The 14,698-nt window shown below is 65.8% G+C and overlaps 6 protein-coding genes across 6 annotated transcripts; 2 read left to right on the top strand and 4 right to left on the bottom strand.

Moving 5' to 3' along the window:
- Positions 1 to 3,177: 3,177 nt before the first annotated feature.
- On the bottom strand, positions 3,178 to 4,032 carry EMIHUDRAFT_68943 (hypothetical protein; the record flags this gene model as incomplete). The annotated part of the gene is made up of 3 exons (XM_005757960.1): positions 3,178 to 3,351; positions 3,423 to 3,538; positions 3,618 to 4,032. The coding sequence occupies 3 exons, from the start codon at positions 4,030 to 4,032 to the stop codon at positions 3,178 to 3,180; spliced, it is 705 nt and encodes a 234-aa protein (XP_005758017.1).
- An 874-nt stretch (positions 4,033 to 4,906) lies between these two features.
- On the top strand, positions 4,907 to 6,649 carry EMIHUDRAFT_107245 (hypothetical protein; the record flags this gene model as incomplete). The annotated part of the gene is made up of 1 exon (XM_005757959.1): positions 4,907 to 6,649. One exon carries the CDS (start codon positions 4,907 to 4,909, stop codon positions 6,647 to 6,649), a length of 1,743 nt encoding a protein of 580 aa, XP_005758016.1.
- A 2,192-nt stretch (positions 6,650 to 8,841) lies between these two features.
- EMIHUDRAFT_312411 (hypothetical protein) lies at positions 8,842 to 9,195 on the bottom strand (the record flags this gene model as incomplete). Its single annotated transcript, XM_005757958.1, has 1 exon — positions 8,842 to 9,195. The coding sequence occupies one exon, from the start codon at positions 9,193 to 9,195 to the stop codon at positions 8,842 to 8,844; it is 354 nt and encodes a 117-aa protein (XP_005758015.1).
- A 545-nt stretch (positions 9,196 to 9,740) lies between these two features.
- On the top strand, positions 9,741 to 10,715 carry EMIHUDRAFT_422706 (hypothetical protein). The gene is made up of 3 exons (XM_005757957.1): positions 9,741 to 10,143; positions 10,275 to 10,346; positions 10,422 to 10,715. The coding sequence occupies exons 1-3, from the start codon at positions 9,766 to 9,768 to the stop codon at positions 10,530 to 10,532; spliced, it is 561 nt and encodes a 186-aa protein (XP_005758014.1). The 5' UTR covers positions 9,741 to 9,765; the 3' UTR covers positions 10,533 to 10,715.
- A 31-nt stretch (positions 10,716 to 10,746) lies between these two features.
- On the bottom strand, positions 10,747 to 12,546 carry EMIHUDRAFT_438944 (hypothetical protein). The gene is made up of 3 exons (XM_005757956.1): positions 11,891 to 12,546; positions 11,169 to 11,446; positions 10,747 to 11,098 (listed from the first exon to the last, which is right to left on the bottom strand). Exons 1-3 carry the CDS (start codon positions 12,489 to 12,491, stop codon positions 10,922 to 10,924), a joined length of 1,056 nt encoding a protein of 351 aa, XP_005758013.1. The 5' UTR covers positions 12,492 to 12,546; the 3' UTR covers positions 10,747 to 10,921.
- A 313-nt stretch (positions 12,547 to 12,859) lies between these two features.
- EMIHUDRAFT_438942 (hypothetical protein) lies at positions 12,860 to 14,666 on the bottom strand (the record flags this gene model as incomplete). Its single annotated transcript, XM_005757955.1, has 7 exons — positions 14,483 to 14,666; positions 14,221 to 14,368; positions 13,776 to 14,142; positions 13,629 to 13,688; positions 13,215 to 13,309; positions 13,060 to 13,095; positions 12,860 to 12,971 (listed from the first exon to the last, which is right to left on the bottom strand). Exons 1-7 carry the CDS (start codon positions 14,652 to 14,654, stop codon positions 12,860 to 12,862), a joined length of 990 nt encoding a protein of 329 aa, XP_005758012.1. The 5' UTR covers positions 14,655 to 14,666.
- Between the last annotated feature and the right edge of the window lie 32 nt (positions 14,667 to 14,698).

Genomic DNA, 14,698 nt, shown 5'->3' with positions numbered 1-14,698 from the left:
ACGAGTTTCTCCCACTTCGTACGAGGACTCAAACGTGCAGGCGTCTCGCGCACGCCGTCACGTGCAAAATTGCAAACCGATTCCCGCGCACGCCCTAAAGCCGCTGCCACAAAGAATGTGCAACCCGAACCTCAGCCCTGCGTGCGGACCTTCTCGAGCTCCAACTCGAGCTCCGCCACCGTCCCCTTCAGCTCCGCCACCTGGTCGAGCGCGTCGCCGAGCAGCCCCTTGGCCACGCCGAGGTCGCGCAGCTGCTCCACGCCGCCGCTCGCCCGCACCTCGGCGGCGTGGTCCGCCACGTAGCGGCGGCACTGCGCGAGGAGCCGCCCGTCGCCCATCGTGTGCGCCGCCTCGAGCAGCGGCACGGCGCTCGCCGGCCCGACGCTCTCCTGCAGCGCCTGCGCGCAGAGCAGCTCGAGGCGCGGCACCTGGTACATCTGCGCCAGCTGTCGCAGGTCGAGCGCGCGCTGCGCTCTGCCGCCCCCCTCCTCGCCGAGGTCGAGCTGGTCGGTGAGGAGGTAGCGGACGAGGGCGGTGAAGGTGGCGAGATCGGTGTTGCGCACCGTGACCTCGGCGGCGTCGCGCTCCTTCATGCCGATGCCGAACATGGTCCGAAAGAACACGGACCGCACGCAGAGGACGCACTTGCTCACGTGCTCGTAGCGCTCCTCGTCATCGCCGACGATGAAGGTGACCTTGCCCTCGGGGAGAGTGGGGTCGCCGCACATCTTTCCGAAGTCGTCCACCATGGTCGAGGGCGGCACCACAATCGGCGCGAAGGTGGGAGGCGGAGGAGGCGCCGACACGCAGACCTGGCGGAGGCCACCGCCTTTCGTGCAAACCAGCAGCGTGCTGCCGTCGGCGCTGACGGCGACGCCGAGTGGGTTTTTGAACTGCGCCGCGTCGCCCACGCCATCCGTGCTGCCGCGAGTGCCGCTGCCCGCCACCGTCGTCACCGCGCCCGTCGCCACCTCGACCCGCCGGATCTTGTGGCTGGCGTCTGTCACAAACAGCGCGCTGCCGTCCGGGCTGATGGTGATGTCGTTTGGGTAGTAGAACTGCGCCGCGCCACCCACACCATCGGCACTGCCCTCGGTGCCGCTGCCCGCCACCGTCGTCACCGCGCCAGTCGCCACCTCCACCCGGCGGATCTTGTGGTTGCCGAAGTCCGCCACAAACAGCGCGCTAGCGTCCGGGCTGATGGCGACGCCGATTGGGAGGTAGAACTGCGCCGCGCCGCCCATGCCATCAGCGCCTCCCTCAGTGCCGCTGCCCGCGAGAGTGGTCATCGCGCCAGTCCCCACCTCCACCCGCCGGATCTTGTGGTTGTGTGAGTCAGCCACAAACAGAGCGCTGCTGTCTGGGCTGATGGCAAGGTCGCTTGGACTATAGAACTGCGCCGCGCCGCCCACGCCTTCAGCACTGCCCACGGTGCCGCTGCCCGCGAGAGTGGTCACCGCGCCAGTCGTCGCCTCCACCTGTAGGATCTTGTGGCCGCCAAAGTCCGCCACAAACAGCGCGCTGGCGTCCGGGCTCATGGCGATGCCGCGGAGGTTGACACCTACCAGCGTTGCCACGCGGCGCACGCGCCCGGCCGCAGAGACGTGCAGCACTGAGTCAGGAGTGGTGACGTACCAGGCGCCCGCGCGATCGCTCGCGACGCCGTACACGCCGAGCGCTGCCAGAGGGCCGTCCTCTCCCTCGAGCGGCAGCGTGGTGACCTGGCCGACGACGCGCGCGCCAAAGAGGGGCGGCTCGAAGCCATCCGGGACCGTCACAGCCCCGCCCTCGCCGGCGGTGCGGGCTCGCTTGCGGGCGGGCGCCATGGGGTTGGTGTGGTATATTTTCACATGCTGTCGAGACCTTGGCGCCGGATTCGGGACAAGGGCTTGGTGTGGCATCGCGCGCCCTAGTCGGAGCGCCGAAAAAACTAGTCGGAAGGCTCGAGAAGCTCCCAATGAGCAATGTAAGGCGCCGCGGCCCGCGCGCCAGAGTGTCGAGTTCGGCGCCGCCATCGCCGCGGCTGCGCGGGCCTCCTCCTTCTTCAGCTTTTGGCGGCGGTTTTGGAACCACACTTGGACCTTCGCGCGCCGGGGGATGCTTGGGCAAAGCTGCCATCGCCCTTCCGCGGGAAGTCGTCCATTTCACCGACGACGGGCAGTCGGTCCCGGCTCGAGGACGGTCCGTCCTCGCGAGGAGCCTCCCCGAGACGTAGAGCGAGAGGCCCTCGCACGAGCCCAGCTTGAAGACGGGCGCAGAGCCGCCGCCGTCGGGCTTGCAACCCTCGGCGGCCGCCACCTCCTTGTCGGCCTCGAAGCGGAGCGAGCGCAGCGTGAGGCCGAGCGCAACCAGGCCGCGGTGTGGGTCCTTCGTCTCGAGCCGCGCGCGCGCGCGCGCGCGCGCGCACACAACAACACAAAAAACTAAAAAGTCCACGTCGCCGGTTCCGGTCGCAGCACCTTTGCCAGCGCCCGCAGCGTGGCCCACACCTTTCGCGGCGTGCTGATCGACACGCGGTCGCCCCCCGCGCTCAGGTTGTCGAAGCCGCGGCGCGCGAGCTCCGTCAGATAGTCGCGGTACAACTCGACCTGTGTGCATGCAAGTACAGCTCGAGCTGGTGTGTGCAGTGTGTGCATGCAACTTCTCGACTGTCCGTGCGTGCGATCTGGGCGACTGGGCCCCGGGGATGTGCTTTTGTGTAGTGCATGCACACAGACACAAGCTGAGGAAGAGGGAGGACGCGGTCTCATGAAACTCGCTGCTCTTGAGTGCTGGGGCATGATGGCCGCGAGTGCTTGCGTCCGTGCGCCGCATCTAGGAGGCTCGGCGATGATTGCCACGAGGAGCGGGCCGGCGCCGGGCAGCGATCGGCCGCCTTAGGGGAAGGTTCCGAGAAGGTTCGTGGAAGGCTTGAGCGAGAGGAGCGGGCCGGTGCTGGGCTGCGATCGGCCGCCTCTCTCCGCCCGCCCCAGAAACGCCTCAGCGCGCTCTGCGGTGTGCGCAACCTAAGAGGTGAACGCACCAACATGAGGGCGGGAGCACGGGATTGTGTGCAGCGTATTCAGAGCACCGCGTGAGTACGAGGGAGGCGAGTACAGCGAATACAGCTGACTACGGTGGAATACAGTGGAAGCACGTCTCCTCTCGAGCGCTGGCTGGACTACACAAGAACACACATTATTCCGCTTCTAGGGTGTGCGCAACCAGGCCGCGGTACGCGGGCGTGCATTGCAGCGCCAGGACTGCGGCCTCGTCGACGCCGCGCTCCGCCATCTCGTCCCGCGGCAGGTAGATACGGCCGAGTGCGGCGTCGGGGCGAGCGTCGCGGAGAATGTTGATCAGCTGGATCGCCTATCCTCGAGTAGTCACTCACCACTTTGAATGCGCGTCCGGTAGTGGCGGAGAAGGGTGGTTAGCGAGACTGCCTGTCCGAGGGCGATCGCTGGGCCGCGCGCCGCGGCCACGTCCTCCTCCTCGCTCACGCCGAGCAGTGGCAGCAGCATCAGGCCGACCGTGCCCGCCACCTGGTACGCGTACTCTTCCAGATCGGCACCCGTCGCGACGCGCCTATTACTGATTCGTCGTGGATCAGTCATCAATTATTAGCCATCCCGGACGAACGCCCGTCTCGACGCGCCTCGCGCGAACCGCGTCCGAGCGCATGCCCTGGAGCATGTCGGCGAACGGCTGCACGCCGAGAGACGGGTTGCGCCGCAGCGTCACGAGCAGCGCCGCGTCGAGATCGTCGCGTGGAGAGCCTTCCCACAGCTCGTCCAGCCGCTGCCGCCACTCATCTATGCGCGCGACAGTCGTCGCTGGGTCGCCGCTCACTGCCGGGTCGTCCACGAGCTCATCGAGCCGGCGGCACCACGCGTAGAGTGCGCCGGCGTCGCTCGCCACGTCCGGCTCAAGCAGCTTGGAAACGTAGAGCAGGATCGGATCGTGCTTCGTCATCAGGCTTCGGATCGCATCCTGTCCGGCGGCCGGAGGCGCAACCACCAGTGCCTGCGCGCCGACAAGCAGAGGCAACATTGGTATGGTACGCCTCGAGCCTGGCTGTTCTTCGTCTTTCTACCTAACCTAACCTAACCCTCGAGACCATACCCCCCCGCCTGCTGACAGACCCAGCCTCCCGGAGACCGGGGATGGGCGGTCAGGACCATACTACCCCCCCACCCTTTGGGCCGTGAGAGTACCATACCATACCCCGCAAAAAGTTGGAAGCCTGCCTGACTGTTGAGAATCACACCGAGGACCTTGCCGAGGCGATAGGCCGGATCACGACCCCGCCCCCACCTCTCGGGGGGGCACCCGCCCCTGTCGGGCACCGCTTGCGGCGCCTGGCAGGGGCACCCCCTGGGTGGGGGCCGGCGATTCCCATGCCGGCTCTCCGCCACAACCCCCGCCGGGAGGGAATCCCGGCTCACAGAAAAGGGCTCCGAGCGCAGCCCTGTCTCGCGCACGCCCCTGGCGGGCGCCGCGGACCTGTTCCGCGAGCGCTCGTCAGCGGGTGGTGTGCGGTTCTTGCCGTAGTTCCTCTTCGGTCGCCTAGCCCCGGCGCCGTCTGTCGACGCCTGTGTGCCACGAGTGCGAGCCGCTCGCGGTTCGTTCGTACGCCCGCTTGCGGGTTCGAGTGGCGGGCCATCCCCGCTTGCTTGCGCATCGAGCACTCCTTCGACTTGGAAATTTCATGCATTGCGTGCGCCGTCAGATTGAAGAGGCTGGGCACTTCCTTAGTACCAAAAGGCGGCTCCCCCGATCTTTCGCCTGATCACTAAGGACGAATAAACGAGGTAATGCCGGTAACCAGGGTCAAACCTGGGCAGTCGGTGAGGAAGGAGGTGCTCCCGTCTCCTCATGCGCGGCAACGGCGACTCCCTAGCTCCTCTCCTCTCTCCGTCCAGACATGCAGCGCCGCTCTTCCCTCGTCAACGGCCGACGGTCCGCGCGTGCCTGCCGGCGGTCCGCGCGTGTCTGCTTCCAAGAGCCCATCAAGCAGTCCGACATCGACTCGAAGCAGCTTGATTTGAGCGACTCTGCCGTCGAGCGTCCTTCGCCGATGTGGCGCGCCGAGTGGGACGCCTTCCACGCCAAGGGGGATTGCCCTTACCCGCCGCACCCGCCGCAAAAGTACCAGTGGCTGCCCATGACGACAACCGGGCCCATCCTCAACGCCATCGGCCTCGTGATGTGGGTCCCGCTCGGCGTCGTCACGTTTTGCATTTCCCTCGTCCTTAACTTGTGGACCTGGTTCATCGCATACACCTACCATGGCGGCGCGCACGGTCTCGCCGCGAGCACGACCCTGCCTCTCAGCAACCGCATCATTCGGAAGCTCTTCTCTCTCGTCGACGTCTGCAACGTCACTGAGATCCCCAAGCCGTGGGAGGAAGCCAAGGCCAAGGACGCGTTCGATGCCTTCCGCGTGCGCAACGGCTTCGCGGAGGACGAGGCACGGATCCTAGTCACCGCCATCCCCGACACGGTCAACAAGCCAGAGGTGTGGCACAAGTACCGCATGACGGACCTGGCGTCCACAGCCACAGTCCACTACGTGCACGTGCTGACTGCGCCGTCAAAGACCTTCGTCGTCGGATACACGAACTTTCGCGATTTCGATGGGACCTCCTGCTTCAACCTCATCAAGGGCTTCGTCGCCACGTACTACGACGGCGAGGCGCCGCTCGTCCGGCCGGCCGTGGGCTCTCCCGAGCTCGACCTGCGGCTAGACACCGAGAACGAGGAGCTCAAGAAGAAGCTCGGGGCGATGCCGGCGCTGCGCTGCGCGGTCGGGACCAGCTACACGATGGCGGTGCAGTACGGCCGGTGGCTTCTCTCGCGAGAGCTTTTCGACGCATTCGGTTGTGCCAGTCCCGAGTGCTGCTCGGTAATCGAGTCGCTCAGTCTCGAGGAGACAGCAAAGATGACCGCCGCCCTCAGGGCGAGGAAGCTCAAGCCGTTTGCTCACCTCATGACGACCAGCGCGGAAGCTGCAAAGATCGTCCCGAAGCAGTACCAGGTCGAGCGTCCGATCCTCCTCACGCAGGTCAGCTGCCAGAGCCGCTACTACATGCCAAAGGTCGAGCGCAACGTGTGCGGGAACTGGCTGATCGGCCTCGGCACCCGTCCGACGCTCGACGAGCTGAGCAGCGAGTCGTGGGCGTCCAAGTTCTACGCCAGCCTGATCGACCACATCGAGAGCTTCTCCGGCAACGCGGCGTGGAGCTTCATCAACCAGACCGTCTACGGCATGAGCGGCTACCGCGCGAACCCGCGCAAGATCTTCTGGTTCAACAATTACGGGCTGCGCTCGATGCACGAGGGCGCTGGCGGCGTGACATACCACTGGGCGCCCACCTACAGCGTGGCGACCTACTTCCTCGTCTGCTGCGTGTGCGTCGACGGCCGCATGTGCATCACCATCTCCAGCTCTGTCGTCCCGCAGGGGGAGCTGCAAAAGGCTGTCGAGCACATGAAGAAGATGCTCATCGAGTCGGCAGGTGGCGAGGCGCTGACCACCAGTGAGGCGCGCATCGGCCTGAAGGCTGCGAGCTTTGCAGCCAAACTTCGCCGCAGGACGGAGCGATCGTGCGCGAAGCTTCGCCGCTCCTCGTTCGCCGCCGCAACCTTTGGCGGTGCCGTTGCCTGAGGGAGACCAAGACAGGACACACGTGTGTGCATGTGCTGGTGTGTATTTGGTGTGCGAGTGCTATTTTATGTTTATTGCTTGCTCTCGTGTCAAATCTCCTCCCTCCACGAGCTACGTGTGCAAGAGTGTTCTAGACCCACACCAGGCGGCCCACACTCGCCTCTGGGGGCGTTCATGAACGATGAAATCGCTCTAGCCCTCTGGTCTTTACACGTAGACCGGGGAGGGCTAAAGTAAAGCCGACCGGGGAGGGCTAAAGTAACGCGGAAGCCATTTTCACTCACTCTCGGTCATCAAGCGCACCTCAACTAAGCGGGGCTGTCCTGGACTGTCTGCTGTCTCTCCTCCGCTCGCTCACACACAGGGAGCTGGGAGGGACCGGCTGCTCGGCCCTAGTCCTCGTGTCTACCGTTCAGCCAGCTGAGCTCAGACCTCCGCGCTCGTTTGAGACTTTGACGAGATGTGATATAAAGCCGTATGTGTGTGTTCTTTTCGCTTTCTTCCCTATTGCTGTGGGGGCTCGTTGTTAGAATAGTCAGCGCCCAACGGCGAGATTTCTGCCTACCGCCGAGATCATAGTTAGTAGATATTCCTGCCAGCTCACATGAGATCGATGTAAGTGTGTAGTCTCTTGTAGCGCCCGCTCGCTCGCGTCTCACCGGCACGATCGAGCGGACGGGATTGCGTTACTACGCAGTTGAGTCATGGCTGCTCAAAAAAATCCTGCGCCTTTGTTCTGCGAGGCTCGCGCGTGGCGCAACAGGTAACCAAACATCAGCCGACGACAGCGGCTGCACGGCAGCGTCTGGTTATGTATATGAATCGCACAATGGTTCTCGCCGCCGCAGCGGGCACTGCTGTCGTTACCGCAGCGGCCTTATATTTCAGGAGACGGAAGGCCGCACGAATTGCAGTCGAGGCTTTGACCGGTCCCCACTGCGAGCCTGACCATTTGTGAACTGCATCTTGCCCTGTGCCCTGTGGCCAGCCGCTGGGGGAACCACCTCCGAAGGGGGGGTGGACGTACGCCGGCGGCATGAGGGCTTCAACCACACAGCTACCAAGGCTACAGCTCAGGTCAGAGGGCCCAGCCACTCGTCGGTTGGGTGTAAACAAACATTGCCTATGGTCTTCAACGCACAAAGGGTGTGAATAGAGCTCTCTTGAGAGTTCGGGACTTAAATAAGACACTAGGCAGGGAAATAAGTCCGTGTTGGAGCTGCTCCCTTTCGAGCGTTCCACGCTCCTCGCAGAGGAAAACTCTGTGTCCACCATCACCTTCTTTTCAGGTTCACACGCGTCGGCCGCCGAATACCTCGCCACACGCGTGGCAGAAATTCTGAAATTCAACCCGTGGTGTGGCGGATGGCTTGAAAACGGCAAGTGTTATTAGAGACGTTTTGCTAAGCGTATTTCCCGCTGTATGTCTCCCTGTATGCGCAAATTCGGCAGTTCCGGAGACGCGTGCACCTGTATTCGCCACGCATACAGATACAGCCGTATCTGTATTCGCCACGCACCATGGTGCGCGCATCTGGCCCCGAGCTGGCCCCGAGCTGGCCACAGTCGGCCACGGCCGGCCCACGGCACCCACCGGCGTCCATCCCTCGCTCGCAGGCCGACCAGACTGGGGCGGGCGTCGGCGGGACGGCGGGCACGGCCAGCCCCGAGCCCGACGTGGTGGAGCCTTCCTCCAAGGCGAAAAGTATGAAGTGGTCGGAGGGGCGGCTGATGCTGCTCTACGCGGGCCTCATGCACGCTACTCGCGCGCTCCGCGTGCGTACTTTGGCTGGGCGGGTGATCGTCCTCGCTCGTCTCGCTCATTGTTGCGAATGCAGACGTGGCACTGTGTGGGGTCTGATGCGTGGGAACGCATCGTCGACGAGCGGCCACGCCGCCCTCCCCTACCCCCTTTCCCGGCCCCTTTTCCCTCCCTCCCCCCTGGACGGGACATGAACAATGGGGGCTCTTGGGTTGCATCCCGCCGGGCACCTCCCCCTAACCCCAATCCCGCGCGCCTCACGGGTTTTGTGGGGCACCCCCCCCCCCCCCCCCGCCCCCGCCCGTCCTTCTGAACCCCCAATCTCTCCCCTTTCTCGCAGCGCGTCGAGCGGCGGCGGAGGGCCGCCCAGGCCACCACCAGTGCCCCTCCCACCGGCGGCGCGGCGGCAGCGGCGCTGACCGCCCCTCCATCAGCGGTGGCGCGACGGCTGTCGTCGGGGCGCCGGCAGGTGCCGTGCGCAGAGGGTGCCACCGGACCGGCCGACGCGCGCCCGGCGGAGCCTTCGTCGTGCATTGCGGGCCGAGCACCCCCGCGTCGCTTCTCGGCACGTTGGAGAGCAGAGGAAGCTGCTGGCGTCGCCGCTGGGATCGGCGGCGGCGCCAGCAGCGTTCTCGGATCTGAAGCCGACTTTGAGCGCTGATCGATCGATCTGAGGGCTGGCCGATGGGTGGCGCTGCGACATCGCCGCCACCGCGGAGGCCGGCGGCCGGACCAGAGGAGCGGTCAGGGCGTGTGGCGCATATGCTACCGGCCATGTGAGCATTCATGTGTGAATAATTTAGGGACATGTGTGCACGAGATTTTGAGAAAGAGCTCCTGGCAAAAGTTGGGTTTGACGCCGCAAATACGGCCACCCGGCAAATACGCTAGCAAAACACTCGATTTCACGTGCCTTATTTGTTCGCCTGTATTTGCAAATACGGAGGCGCAAATACGCTTAGCAAAACGTGCCCATTACGATTCCACAGCAGACGTCGGTGTCTTTCGAGCCTGCGCCGCGGGCGAGATCCCGCTGAGCCGTGGGACGTCTATGCGCAAGATGGGCGCAGCCGTGGCCACATTGCTCTGCAAAAAGGGGCAGCCAGGCTTCGGGGTACCCATCTTTCGCGTCACTCTCGTCCCAGACAGCGACGATCCAGCCATGCGCTTCGCTCTGGTCGTCAGCATGTCCCATGTCATCGGCGATGGCCACACGTTCTACATGCTTCACAACATGCTGAGCGCGAACGATAACGTCGTGGCGTTGGACGCGCAGCGGCGGCCCGGCGTCAGCGACGCGATTGACGCAGCGCTGGGCGACGGCAAGCGCGCCATCTTCAACCCCGGCTTCGTCATGAACTGCATTGGCGGCCTCCTGTACTCGGCACTGCTGCGAACAACGGTGGAGGTGCGCACATTTCATGTGGACGAGACTTACATTGCCGCGCAGAAGTCGGCCGCGAAGGCGTCGGGTGCGTCAGCCTTCGTCTCGACGAATGACGTCATCACATCCTGGTTCCTCCAGCGTGGCGGCTTCGGCCTCGGCATGATGGCAGTCAACTTTCGGGGCAGGCTACCGGACGCGCCCATGAGCCTCGCAGGCAATTACGAGAGCGTTGTCCTGTACAGGCTGGCGGACGTGGCCACGCCTTCGCTCCTTCGTCGCTCCCTCGCCAAATTTCGCCGCGCCGCCACGCCGTCCACCGACCTGCCCTCGAGCCGCGAGCACCTCGTGCGCGCACACACACAGCGCGCCACCCGCCCCATCTCCCCCCAGCCGCCTGCGCCCCGCAGCAGCTGTGCTGCTGATGGAACCGATGCTGCTGCGGCTCACACATGAGTCGATTCTCCTCGCGTGGGCAGGGACTGCGCTGCGGCATGGTGAGCAACTGGTCGTCTTTCGCGAAGCCCGTCGAGCTGCCAGGCGCATCGCAGGAGCTGCACTTGCCGCAGCTTGGTTTTGTGGGTGCCGGCATTCCATATACGCAGGCCTGCTGCATCATCTTCCAGGCGCGCGCTGACAAGCCGGTCGCGTGTATGGTCGCGGGCTCGCCGCACATCCTCGTCGGGCTGCCCGCGGAGGGCGAGCTCGTTGGCGAGCCGGTCGCTGTGACCGCCTGAGGCGAGCGCTGAGATGCGACGGGGTATGTATTTGCTGGAGGACGTTGGCACGGCACATTTCCCACCTAGGCGGGGCGGTGGGCGTGCGCGCGCGGTGCCCGGTGCGGTACGGTGTGTGTGTGCGGCGTCATGACTCATGTGTGTGTCCCTTCTGGTTTCGTATTAAGGCCATTCACGGGTGTCCGTCCCCACTTCATCGAGAAACTTTTCGGTCCAAGACATACTAGTTTTTCAAGGTGCTCTACAAGTTAGCGCACAAAAAACGAGACGTATTGGCATTTTGCATGCCATTTAGGATTCGCCCAGACGATCACTGAGGAGGCCAAAATCCCCACTGGGCCGTGGTGCTAATTGACTACATGCGCAACCCTGCTCCCGTCCCGCCCAACTCATGCCTCCTTCCGCCAAGGGCGCACCATGCCGAGGACGTAGGCCGAAGAGCCGATGCTGTCGGAGGAGTACGGGAAACGCCAGAAGCCGCCGTGGAAGCCATGGCGAGTGAAGAGGTGGAAGGGCGAGGGCAGCGCCGGCATCGGCGTCGAGAGCTCCACGGCGAGTAGCGCCGCCTATTGTCGCGGCAGGCATCTGTGAGCGGGGGCTCGTCCGAGCACAGCTCCTGCCCGAGGTGGAGTCTGCCAGGCACGCGCGCAGACAGTCTGGCTCGAAGGCCTCGAGGGGTCGGAAATACCCGAACCCGTCGAGCGCCGTCGCGACGGTGTGCACATGCAGCATGGACGCGGTCCGTGCGGCCGGCGCCATCGGCGCGGAGACGGCGTAGCCCTCAGTGTACGCGAGCATCGCGCGCCACTGGCGCATGTGCTGCGCGAGCGCGTAATTTGGCCCCTGCGTCATCGAGTAGGCGTCGTGCACGTACGTCGGCTCCGCGGCCGCGCTGCCCGCCGCGCCGCTGAGCGGCGGGCGTATGGCGAGACGATAGCGCATCATCGACTGCCACCAGGGCGCCTTCGCCGCGTTGGCCCGCTGCGCCTCCGCCGCGGCTGCGGGGATGACGTGTGCCACCGTTTGCGAGGGCAGGTAAGCCAGGCTGAGCTCGCGGCGCGAGGCGGCGGCCGCGCGCATCGCCGCCTGCGTCAGGACGTCGGCCGCCGCGGTGATACGCACGTTCGCCTCGCCGTCGGCGTACAGGTATGTGCCGAGCGTCACCGGCCCGGCGGACGAGCGCACCACACCCGCCACCCAAGCGGCAAGCGCAGGCGTCTCCGCCAAAATGTCGGCGCCGGCCACCGCCGCCACCGCCGCCACGTCCGGACAGTCACTCGCCACCCCCGAAGGCACCGGCAGCAGCAGCGTGCCCGCAGTCGTCTGCGCAAACTCGATGAGCTCCGCCCACCGCTGCGGCTTGCGCGTGGCGACGGCAGCGACGGTCGCGCCGGCGAGCAGCAGCGGGCGCAGCGGACCGAGCTCCGAGCCCGCTCCGATCAGAATGAAGGTGCGCCCCTTGAACGTGTCGAGCCGGACGCCCTCCTTGATGGCTTCGGCACAGTCCGCCTCCATCGTGCCTCGACGCACCCACTTGTCGAGCTGGAAGCTGAGCGACGCGCCTGAAAGGACGCTGCCGTTGTACGGCACGGAGATCGTCTTCAGTGCGTTGCCAGTGCCGTGGATTGCCCAAGTTCCGAAAGGCTTGACGTCAATGGACCCAGCCACAGCAAGAGGCACAGCAGGCGTGCCGTCCTTGGGCTCAAAGTCCATGGCCGTCGCCTTCTCCAGACCTTTCTTTAGCGAGGCCAAAGCCACTGCCGGATCCGCCCGAAGCTGCGCCTCGAATACCTTGAGCATGTGCGCGTTGTACGTGTGGCGCCAGTCCTTCTCGCTCACGATGGCCTGTGCGAGCGGCTCGTCGCCCAGAGCAGCAGCGACGGCACTGAAGACCTCCTTTCCAAAGGCAGACGTGGAGCGCACGCCCTCGGTATCGGCGGGAAAGCAGACTCCCGGCATGTCTCGCGATGAAATAGGCCCAGAGTTCGGCGTCGCCGTGTCGCGTTCGGCAGAGTTGGGGCTTGAGGAGGTGGAAAAGAATTCACCAAAATGTGCCCCACGACTTTATGGGTCTTAGTAAATATCATCGCGCGCGCGCGCTCTCTCTCTCTCCAACGGCATACACGACTCGGGCACAATCAAGACGTTCCCAAAACCGCACGAGCTGTCTTGGCCCTCCCGCGATAGCCAACGCCACGGCACGGCGCGGCTCAAATGCAGGCCAGACGAACGCAGTGGCCTCCCATCCAGCGATGCGGTGGCAACGTGGCGCGGGGTATCGACAACGACGGTGCTCTCACATGGAAGGGGGAAACTGGCCCCTCTCGCTATTTGCTCCGCTGCCCCGTCGTGGCCGCCCCCGCGGCTATCGCCGCCTTGTCCGCCGCGACCGCCTCTGCGACCTCCTTTCGCGCCACGCGCCGGGCCTCCTCGGATCGCCTGCCGGGGAGGGAGGGGCGTCGCCACCGCACTCCGGGAGTGGGCGCGGCTGGCGAAAGGGTGGGGAGGGAGGGGGGGGGGGAGGTGCCTTGCTGCTGCTGCTGCGGCCGCCTCGAGGTCCTCCCTGAGGAGGAGCAAGCGGCGAGAGGGGGGGCTCGTGCTGGGAGGGGGCGCGGCAGCGGAGAAGAGGGCGGGGCGAGGGGAGCGAGGCAATGGGGACGTCGGCGGGAGCCGGAGCCGCACCTCTCCTCATCCGTTGCCGCCGCTGCCGCCGCGGCCGCTGCCTCCGCCTCCGCCTCTGCGCGATCGCACGCGGCCAGTGCCTCCTGCGCCTCCGCCTGCGCCGCCGCCAGCGGTACCCGGTCAGGCGGTGACGCGGCGAGCGGTTGGGCGGTGGGGCGGCGAGGCGGTGGGGCGGCGAGGCAGGGGGCGGTGGGGTGCGGGCGAGAGGAGCGAGGCTGGCCTAGTTGTGTGCGTGCGTGCGTGCGTGCGTGCGTGCGTGCGTGCGTGCGTGCGTGCGTGCGTGCGTGCGTGCGTGCGTGCGTGCGTGCGTGCGTGATGCTCGCGTGTCTTCTGCGCCTGCTCGACAGCAGCCCTCAATATCTCCCCAGATCCCCCCAGATCCCCCCCCAGATCCCCCCAGATCTCGGCGTCTGCCTGCTCGACAGCAGCCCGCTCCTGCAGCAGCGCCGCAAAGCTGCTCGCGACACTGCTCGCCTGCAGTGAGAGGAGGGCGTGTCGCGGACGCGTCACAGGCACGCCTGAGGCACGCGCCAACGTGCTCGCGCTCGCCGTTGAGAGGACCAGCGGCTTGCGGCTATCTCGGCTGCATCTCGGCTGCATCTCGGCTGCATCTCGGCTGCATCTCGGCTGCATCTCGGCTGCATCTCGGCTGCATCTCGGCTGCATCTCGGCCTTTGAGAGGAGCAGCTGCTTGCGCGCGAGGGCCGCCTCCTCCTCCGCCGCCCTCGCCGCCCTCGCCGCCTCCGCCGCCATCCGCTCCCGCTCCATCTCGAGGGCGTCCCGGCTGCAGCTCATGACGCGGTAGCTGACTGTCCGCTCCGACCAGCCGCTGACGTTGGACCAGGTCAGCATCACGGAGCCGGCAGGCACGCGCAGCACGCCGCTCGTGTGCGCGCTCAGCACCGCCCCCTCGGCCGCCACGCCCGGCCTAGGCGCCAAAGCCGCAGGGGCAGAGTGACGCCGTGTCGGCGCGAGGGGAGGTGTCCCGGAAGTGTGTCTCTCTCACCCAGCGGCGCGCGACAGCTCCTCCTCAAAGTCACGGTCGAGGCCGGGGAGGACCGCCTTGAAGACGACGTCGCCGCCGCTCCGCTCCTCCCAGCTCCACGCCATCACCGACGCGCAATCCAACTCGAAGGACATCTCGCACGTTGAGCCTGCCGGCCGTGGTGGGTGAAGGTGTCACGCGAGGGCGGGCCGCGCCGGGCGGCGCGCAGCGAGCCAGAGAGCAGCGTCGGTGCGGCCGCGCGCGGGATGGGCGTGCCGCAGACCGGCGGGTATTTTTCGGCCAGCTGTCTTGTACGTCGGACCAATCTGACCGCGGTGGAGCGCGCCGATCACAAAGGCATCCTCCACGCTGACAGCCGTGGTGGTGGCGACCGTGCCGCGCGGCGAAGCTTTGTCGCCCGCCCTCCGGGTGGGGCTGCGTACTCGGCTGAACATGCAGGAGCACAGATTTCCGACTGGTTTCGAAAAGAATTCTCGAG

This window comes from Emiliania huxleyi, assembly GCF_000372725.1.
Source record: "Emiliania huxleyi CCMP1516 unplaced genomic scaffold EMIHUscaffold_89, whole genome shotgun sequence".
NCBI lineage: Eukaryota > Haptophyta > Isochrysidales > Noelaerhabdaceae > Emiliania > Emiliania huxleyi.
This window is presented reverse-complemented; position numbering and strand designations above follow the sequence as displayed.